At 33.4% G+C, this 12,419-nt stretch overlaps 1 protein-coding gene across 4 annotated transcripts in view; it reads left to right on the forward strand.

Moving 5' to 3' along the window:
- CSMD3 (CUB and Sushi multiple domains 3) overlaps positions 1–12,419 on the forward strand; it is a 605,903-nt gene that overhangs the window by 534,413 nt on the left and 59,071 nt on the right. For all 4 annotated transcript variants that reach the window (XM_064646451.1, XM_064646458.1, XM_064646466.1 and 1 more), the window contains one exon: positions 1,102–1,275. In XM_064646451.1, coding sequence (XP_064502521.1) covers positions 1,102–1,275 — 174 coding nt within the window. The remainder of the gene's footprint in view (positions 1–1,101; positions 1,276–12,419) is intronic.

The following is a 12,419-nucleotide window of genomic DNA, read 5'->3' on the forward strand; positions in this document are numbered from 1 at the left end:
TTTTTCAAAACTGTAGGGTTTTAGTTACACTTTGAAGCCCCAGAACTCTTTCTCTTTATGGAACACCTTGTGATGTGGGACATGATTGAGCTTTTGGTGCATGTATCGAAAACGTATCTGCACATTCGTGTAAAAATCCAAACATGCTGAAAAAGTTTGCAGATGAGTCAGATAACGATGGCTTTAGAATTTATTGACAGTAAATACAAAACTAATAAAAGAAAAAGAAGTTTAAAAATGCAGTTTCAAAACCAGGTATTATTACATTGGAAATTAACCTTAATTTTGATTTCTTTATAAGTGGAAATATAATTTATAATTTAGAGTATTTTTAAAAGTTAATTGCAATATTTCACCTCTGCTAGTATTAAAAATACTGTGTATATGCTGTATCTATATCTCTCTGTGTATATAGATATTTTACATATAAAATTTGTATTTTTAACCCTTTTTTCTTTAAAAGACAAACTATTTTTCACTGTTTTGAGAAGTTTTGTTTGAAATATCACCACTTTTTTTCAAGCATAAAGCGCACTAGCTGCTTTCACCCTCTTATTTAGTAATAGTAAAGCTATTTTTATTATTAAAAGAAAATTGATAGAGAAAAAAATATTATTTTGAATGAAAAGATGCTTTGAATTGTAAATAAATAGCAAGGAATTCCATGAATATAATTCACTCCTTTTAAAAATGATATGTGTGAATGGTGAGGTAAGCATGTCATTATGAACTAGAAGATCGAAACAACATCTGCCCAGAGAAACAAAATTTTAAAACTGACAATTGTGGTATTCCAATATGCAAGACAAGTACTTGATAAAACCAAAATTAAACTGAATTTAATAATGTTCCTAATGGCTTTTTTAGGTTTACAGAAACAATTTTAATTGGTTTTCCCCCTCTCTTTCTTAAGTATTATTTCTTGGGAAGTAACAGTTTTTATTTGCAGTTTTTAATCTATTTTTTCTACAGAACAAAATGCTTCAAGGTGTGAAATCTGATTGACTGGTTGATAAGTATTACTGGTAGATAAGTATTATTTTATGTGTGTTTGTGATACTTAACTGTACATTTCTGTTTTGTTTTGGTTTTGTCGTGAAGTTATTTCTTGTGGAGAACTTCCTACACCTCCCAATGGAAATAAGATTGGAACTCAAATCACCTATGGATCTACAGCTATATTTACCTGTGACTCAGGATACATGTTAGTTGGCTCTGCAGTGAGGGAATGTCTGTCATCTGGACTCTGGAGAGGAATTGAGACGAGATGTTTAGGTACAGATACTGTCATGACTTGACTATTTTCTTTCTCTCTAGCAGACAAAAGTAAGCAAAGACAAACAGCTTGTCTCTTTCTGTTAGCAGAGACATTGAAGAGGGATCTGCATGTGTGTGGCTGGGTGGGTTGTTTTTCTTACCAAAGTATAAGAAATTATCAAATTAAATAATTACCTTTTCAGAAATTTTAATATCTTTCCAACATGCAAAACCTGTGTTACTGTATTTATGTGTATGTCTTCAAAGTAGAGCTATACATAAAAAGCAAGACAGACTGATTCCGTATGTGTCAGCATTAATACATATCTTCAGTAAAATATCTGCATGGTAGCCTGAACTCAGTGGTAGTGTTATGGAATTAAACTATACTCTTGAAAAGATACAGAAAGAGATAAAAAAAGTTTTTGCAAACTTTGACAGGACCACTGCAGCCATGTTTCTAAGAGAAAGTCACTGTCCGGCCACTATTTATGCAATTTGACACCCTTTACTTGTACGTGTTTAGGTATTTAAAATACTCAGACATCAGTCCCTGAATTATTTATGAATGAGATGAACACATGGAACAATTTCAAGGCTTCGTTCTGATTCATCATCTCGTGTACCTTGAGCTGGGTTATTGTCTTTATTATAGAGACATTGATTTTAACTCTATATGCAATCAAAATTTTAATTTCAGTTGAAATCAAAGCTGTGATAGTATTCTGATTTAGAATGAAATACGTAAGTCATATTGTATTTTGTCATTTGGGAGGCATGAGTATATTACAGAATATCCATAAAAAGAGACTTTCAGAAAATCTGAACTAGTATATATTTTAAATATAGGGGTTTGTTGCAGTACCTCTTTGTGCAGATTGCCATTCACCTTTTTAAACTACTCTCCATCCAAAATAATTTTCCTTCTCCAATACACCTTATTTGGTGCAAATCTGCACTTAAGTGAATGACTCATGAATGAGCAAAGGTTTTGCTTATCAAACTACAAGTCTGAAGCTGGAATGTTCCCTGACATACAGCTGAGAGGGGCAGAGTCCTTGTTTATTTTTCACTTTTACAGTGGAAACCATTCAGCAGAGGAGGGGGAAAAAAGAAAAGATCTTCATGTTTGATAATTTTTTTCTTCTAAATTATCAGCAATTATAAAACAGATTGTTTTAAATCTAAAAGTTTTAAGGCCCCTTAGAATGTATGTAATCAAGATGTTCTGCTTTTGTTGTTGTTTGTTGGTTTGGTTTTTTTTTTTTTTTCATTTTTACTGATTTGTCTGCAAAAGTTACAGCTATTGGAGTTTGGAGAAATGTAAAAATATTAATCAGAGAAATATTAATCTAAAACCAGCCAAATTGCCTTCTATTTGTGAATAGCATCTTGAAAAAATAATTGCATTTAAGAATTTTGCCAAAATAACTTCATGCCAAGTGAAGATCATCACAGAGTGAATTGAATTTCTCTTACATTTGCCTATAGAAATAAAAATGTAATACAATCTTAATAGTACTAACAGGTTGCATAGTCTTTACTTGCAACTTAAAGAAGACTCCTGCTTCTCAGAAAATATTAGTTATTATTAAGTTCATATGCTGTAATGTCCAGGAACAAGAAACAGTTAAGAAAACAACTATATGACTGGAGGTGAAAACTAATCTAAGAAGACACCTTTCGTATCAGACATAGGAGCACAGCAAATCTTTAAATGTATATCTTCAAAGCTTTATTGATGGCAAATTGTTGAAGATAGCATGAATGTTCTACAGAGAGAAATAGAATGTAGTATACTTCATATATATAGCAAGCAAAAAAGCATGTATACCTTGGCAAAAAAAAAAAAAAAAGAAAACTAGTGACAGAGCAAATTAATAAAAGGGAGCAATGGCTGCCCTAATTGCTTTTGCAACAACACTGCCTTCTATGTTATATCCCTGTGCAGAAATCAGCTTCTTGCAAAGACTCAGACTAACTCAGTTCAATTCTTCTTTCTTCCACAAGTAATTTAAGACTTAGGATAGAAGGATGAGTTGAGCTAATGACAAATCAGAAGTCAGAAATATTTTTAAGAAGGAAGAGAAAGAAAATGCTGTTGGAAGGTGGAGGAAATGGTGGACATTAAAGAAATATTAGAATGTGAGAGAAAAGGAGATAAAATACAGGAGGGAGATCTGCAGAGTGGGTATTTTAATGGTTCAAGAAATTAATTTTTGTGCAACTTATCAGTAAATTCTGGTATTTGTTTTCAATAACTGAAAAATAGTAAGAAAAAATTTATTTTCACTTTCTACTTCTAAAGTTTTTGTGCTCACAGCTGTAAATATTTTCTATCCATTATCACTTGTACTTGCTGAGAAATGTATTTATGCTTGGACTGAGACGACTACCAATGTATTTCTGTTTTAAGTTTTGAAGATGCCCTGCAAAATCACTTAGATGACATTAATGAAATCCTATAGGATAACATAATACCCTTTTCCAACTACTTTGTTTAAAAATACCAGTTATTTTTTTTCAAAAGTGTTACTCAAATTATTTCATTGCGTTGCTGCGTTAGACAACTTGATTTTCATTCCAATTATGTGTAATTTGAAAAATTATGAAAGGTAAAATAAACGGGAGTCTAAGTATTCTGCAACAGAACTTAAAACTAGTTCGTGTTGAACCTAATCAGAGAGAAATGAGAACTAAAACAGAGGTAAGCTTTATTTCATTGATCTTTTTTTTTTTTTTTCGTTTTGGCTTCTTTTTAAAAAAAATGAAGGATAATACTTTATGGATATTGAATCTATTGCAAAAATTGGAACATTTAACACAAGTGCCCTCCTTTCTGAATATCACTTTATTTTTCCTTAAAGAATACCTAAATAACAATGTAGTACTCCACAAACCATCAGATAATAATCTCAGTTTTAGTACAATGTGGTAGGAAATTGAGTTCTGAATCTTGTTCTCCATAGCTGGTGAGAAGAAACAATGTTCAAATTGAAAAAAAAAAATAACAAAACAAAAGAGAGCTTCTGAAGTAATTCCGTTGTCAAAATTTTCAAAACAAATATTTCAAAATATTTTATCGTGAAAAAATACGAGAAAAAAATCATTTTGGTCTTTTAGAATAAAATAACAGGCAAAGATAAAAATCAGGGCTGTTGTGTCTTCAAGGTTACAGACTGTCCCTCACAATTTATTGTGCTTGATCTTTTTCGGAAACAGTTTCTGGGGGATAGTCTATGTAGTAAATCCTGCTGAAACATTCAGAAACATAGAACAGATTTTTGCTGAATATACTACTTATAAAAAGAGAGTGAAAAATCTGTGATTTTGTTATACGATTTCCTCTTGGAAAAATATTTAAATATATTTCCTGTATTATTTCAGTTAACATTTTGGAAAGCCTAGTCCAAAATACTCAACAAAATAAAACTTACAAAGAAAAGTATAGCATGCTTTGAAAAGTCTTTCTGTTGGATGCAATTCTTCTTATATATAATGGAGCACCTGTTTTCTTAGATTATTCCAAAGCATTCAGATTTCATACTTCTCTTCTGGAGGCATGTAATTTAATTGAGTTTCTCTCAGTTATGTGACTGATAGCAATTTTAAAAGATGTTTAGACATCTCATCAATGAAGGCCATGTGAAAAAACAGGGAAAATTATTATTTTTAAGCAATAGTTTAACTCATTAGAGGAAAGGTATCTTATGCACACTTTTCTTTTTTGTTGATTGGTGAGTTTACTCCGTGTTCTCACATTTCCTGAAGTTGTGACTTTGTCCTCTTCATCTCAGGTATACTGCACTTAAAACTTTTTACCTAATTCCTTCTCCATTCCTCATGACATATTGATAAAACAGATTGTTTTATATTGTCTCCTTTATTTACCAAAAGTTATTGCTGTTATTTCCTACAGGGAAAGACTCAACAACTGCTGGAACAATAGTTTTGTTCAGTTCTGCGACTTAGTATTAAATCTAAAATCAATATAAACCATGAAATATAATTACATTATTTTAGTTATTGTAGTTATTTTAGTTCACTTGGAGAAGTAAAGATGCCTTTATAAAATGCTGTGTCCATATGAATAAAAATGCAGAAATGAAGAATGGTGTTTACTTGGTGAATAAGGCATAAAGAAGTGTGGTTCCAATACTGGGCTAATACTAGAGAAGTTTTCCATACAGACAGATAGGTAGCAGAAAAAAACTATTTGGGTTAGAGGGTACATTAAATGTCAGCATTTGTACTTCCTATATAATAATACCAGGAAAACCTTTCATCTGTTCTCCTAAGAGAAATATTAAACCTGTGCCTTTGTCTGCATTAACACATAATCCAGCAGAAAGAATAGATCACAAAACAAGTAATTGACTCTGAATTTTCTATATCTGTATTACATATGTTTCAGATAATTGTCCTTGGACTGTATCTGGTCTCGTCCTCTGGGCTAAATGTCATCATTACTCATATGATTCTGACTTGCCAAAAAGACCTGTCAATAATGTTGGCCACTTTGTCTCCAAAAGGAGATGAAACACTTGTTTTGTGCTCCTAGAGACTTCTCAATGTACTTCCTCTGAAAGGAAGCTAATTTGTTCATAGTAAAACCACTCAGCACATTTAAGAGTTAAAAGAAAGAGATGAACCAAAATGCTAATGTATACACAACCTTTGACTTGTTAGCTGGGGAATATTTACCCCAGTTTTACTCAACTTTTCATTTTTTCATACAAAAATACCAGTTTTAAACGCTAATGAGTCATTAGTGGCAGCTTGTTACTCATAAAGGAAAGAATAGTTATCAAACAGCTCTGTACAGAGCAGTGCTGTCAACAGGGTCAAAAGAATAGCAGACTTACTGTCTGGGGCAAAGAAACCATGTAAGCTGACAGTGAAAAATATTCAGTGCATTAATTTACCAGTGCTAGTTTTTATATTTTCCCAATCAGCTTTCAGTCGCTGAAAGGTTTTTGTGGGTATGTAACCTCTGAAGTGTAACCTTCCTACCACTATTTTCATACTTAAGACTTCTAGAAAAATATATAAGCAACTAGCTTGTCTTCGCTGTTTTTAAATATCTTTCTTTATCTTGTCATTACAATTAAAGGAGAATCTGTATCTCCAGTGATACTGAATTAATATATCTAGAGTTAGCCATAGGCTTCTCTTTATTCTTCAGTACTACTGCATAATAATAACAACTAGATTTTCAAATTAGGTACATGATGTTTCATCTTTAAAAAAAATATTCAGTTGTTTCAAGGAATTCAGCAAAAACTTCCCTCTATGTGCCATGGATTAAAAAAGATTTAAAAGAACTTTACCAGTCATCTTGAACAGTTTAATTCAACTTGAACAGCTGTCAAGATGAGGATCTTCTGAAAATAGCAGGAGAAATACCCCAAACCCTGCTTCGTCTGGTGCTGCACCTTCTTATATCCTTATAAAAAATGAAAGCCCTGTAAAGAAGAAAAAAAATGCCAGGAAATAATTCTTCCCTCCTCAGCTGAGGTCATCTTGACAGGTTAATTAACTTTGTTGAGTAATAACCTAAATCTCTTTTTTCAATAATACATTGGTATGTAGTTTTCTTTCACTACTATGCTCATGTTTGACAACGAAAATAAGCACAGGCACATTTTTGCCATTTAATGTAAAGATTCTGTATTCATTTATTCCTACTCTTTTCATCTCAGAGAGCAACCTGCAGAAAAGAAACATCATTTACAGCTAAGGTTTCAAAGGTTCTGACACGAAGTTATTAGGCTCATTCTTCATTGCTAGAGCTGGGTTGCATGTCAAATTAGATAATTTATTTGGTGCTCACAGGTTATTAATATCTTTCATTCCTAATTTTTGACTAATTCTGTTTCTTAATAATATTTCATGTAGTTATTCTTTATTTGTTTTGCTGGACTGGAAATGGAGAATGTTAATACTGCTTATTTCCCCTCTCAAATCTGCTACTCAGTAAAACCTTCACATTTAGTACCTTTTAGTCTCTTTTTAATGTAGGTTTCACTTGTTGTCTTTACAAGAGTGACATCTGTTGATTCAGTATTATAAATTATAAGTTACATTAAGACCTAGGGGTCTCATCTGAATTCACAGAACTGCTGCATAGGTCTTTTATATCTGTATCATAATAAAAATGGAACTACATCCGGTCTTATGGTACAGCATCAAAATAGAGACACTGACAATGAACAAAGCTATCGTGAGAACAGTCTAGAACAGCCTAATCTAAAGTAGTGGAATCCTAACCTAGTGTGAAGTCAGCTATTTACTACTACTGTGTATTGGAATATACTTTTTCCCTCAGTAATAGTAATTATGATAATCAATTATTGGAAATTGTTGAATGGAGATTTTGCTTAATATTTGTTCATTTTTTTTCAGCTTTTCTTCTATCCATTACCCAGTCCTTAATGCAGTAGAATAAATGTTCTTGTTTTTATATGTTTGTATTTGTCCATGTATCATGCAAGGGTTTATTTTTTTCTGTCTCTTTCATTCTGATAAATGCAGGTCAGAAGTACAGTATTGATGTTACTGCTTGAACCACTCCTTCTGTCCCATATTTCCTGCAACTCTTTTATAATTGTTTTTAATTATTTGTTTTCAATAGCCTTCCAAGGTGACCCCAACAGTTTTGGTTTGGCTTGTAACTGATCTTAGAATCTGAATATTACTTTGGGCATAAAAAAAGTGTATTCCATTAGGTAATAATAACATTACTATTAAAGTCTTTTATCCATGATACTTAAATATTCCATGACTTATTGGTATGTCAAACAGGAGTGTAAATTGATAACAGAATAAGTATTTCTTAAATAATTTCTCATCTATTTGCAAAATATATTTACTGACAAATGAGAAAACTAAAAAAAGAAAAAAAAAGGAGACAACATTGCTGGTCAGTATTTGATCTTTTGATTTCCCTGCAGTACTCTTAGTTTCTTTTTCCTCAGCAGTCCTGTTCTTTTTACTTCCTTATCTTTTTGCATCTGTTTTCCACTTTTTGCCATAGTTTTCTGGCATATTTTGATCATACTCACAGAGAGTTCTGCCAATATGATATCCATTTTGCATTATTTGCATTCAGTCCTCATTGAAAACACTACACCTTCAGAGCTTAGCTCCTGTGAAGTTTTGTATCTGAATTGCATTTAGGAGGAATAATTTTCTGTCTTATTGCAAAAGACAGTTAGCCAGATCTTATGGTTATTATGAATCAAGGCTATCTATTACAACAATCAGTGCTATCATTTTGTTCAGTTTCATTATATCGAGTTCCATAACTAAAATTTTCATCTTCCATATCCTATCCCATTCAACTGGGATAAGTATGATATGTCTCAAATGAGAACAGATTTAAAATTATGTCCCTTTATGGGTTTGCACAATGTTTTTGCTGTGGTAAAATTGTGTGTTGCTCCTTATTTATACCAGTATGACAAAACTGACATCAGTTACATGGAAGATGAGAGATATATATAATACAAGCAAGTGACAAAATGTTTTAGGGATACACAGGAGATAAATTGAAGGAATAGAGTTGATCTTTGATGCCATTTAACACTAAGTATGTCTCGTTCAGATACAAATTCAGTTTCTCAGAAAACTATATATGCGCAGTATTCATTTTCCTCAGGCTAAAAAAGAATCAGCAGTAATCTGAAAGCTTTGAAAACTTTTCACATCAAAAAACCCCTTCAAACCCCAAACTCACTATTTGTATATATGTGAACACCCATATATGTTGCAAACACATAATGCACAATGGAAAGCAGAAAAAGCTACTGAATGGCACTTCAAAAATTCATTTCAGAATCTTAATAGGGGAAAATAAATTTATTTGCCACAAAGCCCTTAAAATAAGAGTTTAAATTGAAGTCCTGAAAAGCAATTAACAGCAGAATTGGCAATGAAAACTACCAGAATATGCATTAATGACTATGAGCAAATCTTTAATGTATAATGATAATTTTGGAATTCTTTTCGTCACAGGTATCTTAATAGAAAATTGTTAAAGGGAAGAATTCTACTAATATTCATGAGAAAAATGAATAAACACCTTACTTTTGGAAGAAAAGCAACAAAACCAGAATAGAATTGAAAAGAAATTGAGTAATAATTACTCTTCCAGATATAGGTGTGGATGGTGATAGGAGTTTTTGTTGTTTTATTTTTTCTTCCGATAAAAAAAAAGATATGTTTTTTTTTTCCATGATATTAGAGAAGAAACGATAGCAACTATTATAACCTGAAGGTCTTTTTTTCCTCTGACAGAGAACATCTCTGTGGATATGTGAAACAGAGTGGGAAAATAAAACAAGAAAAGAATAAAAGTTATGAAAATTAATTAATGAGTTCATGACTTTATGGCATCTTAGGGAATTTACTCAGCTGCATAAATTAGTGGAAATTCCAATAATATTCTCAAATGTTCTCTTAACAGGAACTTTGTATACCATTATATACACTTCCATAGCAAACACAGTGAACTGCTTACTACATGCACCTGACAGATGGTATTTTGAAAATAAAACAAGTGAAGCTGAACCCATCAGTTTGGGGTGTTGGCTTGTTTTTGTTGTTTTGGGGGTTTTTTTCTGTTTTGTTTGTTTGGTTTGGTTTAAATGTTTTTTTATGTCTCTCAGTCACACAAAACATCCCCTGGAAAGTAAAGTGAAAACTGGAGGAAAATGCTGCAAATCCCAAATGTTTCTTATTTCTTTTTAGATTTGCAATGAAAAATGTGTCACAAGTCTGGCATATCCTGGTTTTAAATGATGTTTACTTTCTTAACACTGTCACAATAGGTTTACTTAGAATTCTGTTATGATGGAACTACAGCTTTATAATATCCTTCATGCATTTAGATTTATTTATTTTACAGTTTAGAAATCTGACATGGGGATAGAAGTAGGTTCTAATATTTTAAAAATATCAATTTCCTTAATAGTAGTGAGAAGTTTATAGTTAGTCATGAAATATAGTTAGTGCTCCAAAGATGTAACTCATACAGAGTAGGAGGAAATAATCAAGACAGAGGGATTTGAAGTGATGGAATTATAAAGAGCTCAAGTTGGAAGAGAGCTTTAAATATCCTCTGGTCCAACATTTCCTGGCATAGGGAGATGAAATGGGATTATCTAGCACCCTATCTGCAACACCTGTTTGGTTTCCCACACCTATCCAGTCACATCTTGAAAATTTCCAGTGATGCGGACTCCCATCACATCCCTGGGTGGGTTGTTCCAGTGAATGCTTGTTCTTATTATCAAAAAAATTCTTTCATATGTCAGGATGAAACCTCTCCCAGTGCAACTTGTACTCATTACCCCTCGTCCTCTCCATGTGACTCCATGGGAAGAGAGACCCTCTATTCTCTTTATAGACACCCTTTAACTACTGGAATACTGTGATAAGGTCCCCCCAAGCCTTCTCTTCTTCAGGGACTAACACCTTCAGCCTTTCCTCACAGACAGGTTTTTCAGCCCTTTGATTATCTTCAAGGCTCTCCTTTGGACCCTCTCCCATCTGTCTGCAGCCTTTCTGAAGTGGTGGGGACAAGAATAGACACATTACTTCATGTGCAGCCTGACAAGCACTGAGTAAAGTGGGATGATCACATCTCTACTGCTGCTAGTAATGTTTTTGCAGATGTAGCCCAAAATCCAATTTGCCTTCACTGCTGCAGCTGCACACTGTGACTTATGGTCAGCTTGTTGTCCACCAGGACCCCCAGGTCCCTTTCAGTGATAATGTTCCCCAGCCACACAGATCATGGCCTGTTCTGGGTTCTTTGGTTATGTTGTCCCAGGTGCAGAACCTTACAGACTTGTTATTACAAAGTCTTTATTACAAACTCATAGAATTCTGGCTCACCCAATCTTCCAGCCTGTCTAGGTCTCTCTGTAAGATGGCTTTTCCTTTTCACATGTCCACCTCACTATCAGTCTGATGTCATCAGCAGAATTGTGAGGCTAATTTCAATCGGATCATTAATCAGATCATTTATGAAGATATTCAGTGTCATGTGGCCCAGTATTGATCCCTGGGGATCACTGCCAGCCTGAGTGAAAAAGCATTGATCATCACCCTTTTAGTGCAGCCTGTTAGTCAATTCTCTACCCATCTTACAGATCACCCACCCAACCTGTATCTTACCATTTTGTTCAGGAAAAGGCTGTGGGGAATGGTATTAAATACACCATTTTGCTGAAGTCCAGGTAAGCAACATCCACTATCCCCCCCTTGTCAACAGAAGGTGTTCAAGAAAGTCAAAAGAAAAGAAGAAATTAAAAAGAACTCTGAGATTTATGACAATGAGAGGAAGTAGTTTAAGAGGATGAGAATGTTAAATGACTTTAAATTTTCTGGAGAGAAACAGGGGCATTGATGCAAGAGGTACAGATGATTTACAAAGACTTTTCACCTGCTGAAGCTGTGTGTGTTTTTGTAACATCTATGCACAGTTGCAGAAGCTGCTGTCTGATCTTAGTCGCAGGCTTCGCATATTGAATTGCTTCTCTGCACATGAAACAGAGCTTGACCTTTCTGGTGGTGTATTCTGCTTCCATTCTGCCATAAAGCAACTGCCATAAAGCCATTCTTGATTAAGAACCAAGCCATATATTGTAATTAAATGCAACTAGAAAAATATTTCCTTGAACATGGCCTTAATCACTGCAGACTGTCTGGTTGCACTTTTGGCAGAAACCAGTCTTTTCCAGCTCAGTTTTTATTCCTCATCTGGTTAGTCCTGTTTATCATCAAAAATGTGGTAGGTTAGGGAAATTAGTCCCTTTGGGGCAAGTTCAAAAAAGTCTGCTACTTCCTGAATGAATTATGAACTTCCAGGAGAATCAAAAACTGCTCTGACAAAAATTTTATAAACATGTATTATGCCATCTAATCCTAGAAAACATAAAACAAATTTCAAGTATGCCTGGTCCTTACATAACACTGAGGGAAATGGGGAGGGGACAATGAAGGCAGAATACAACCTTAAATAGTACCAGATTTGGACTCCTGCTAACTATACAGAAGTCAAATTGCAATCACCAATTTAATAAGTGTGAAGGTTCGTATACAACCTATATTGTAAATTCTGATGTTTTTATCATGAATCATACAATGAAATACAA

This window comes from Pseudopipra pipra, chromosome 1 (genome assembly GCF_036250125.1).
Source record: "Pseudopipra pipra isolate bDixPip1 chromosome 1, bDixPip1.hap1, whole genome shotgun sequence".
Classification (NCBI taxonomy): Eukaryota; Metazoa; Chordata; class Aves; order Passeriformes; family Pipridae; genus Pseudopipra; species Pseudopipra pipra.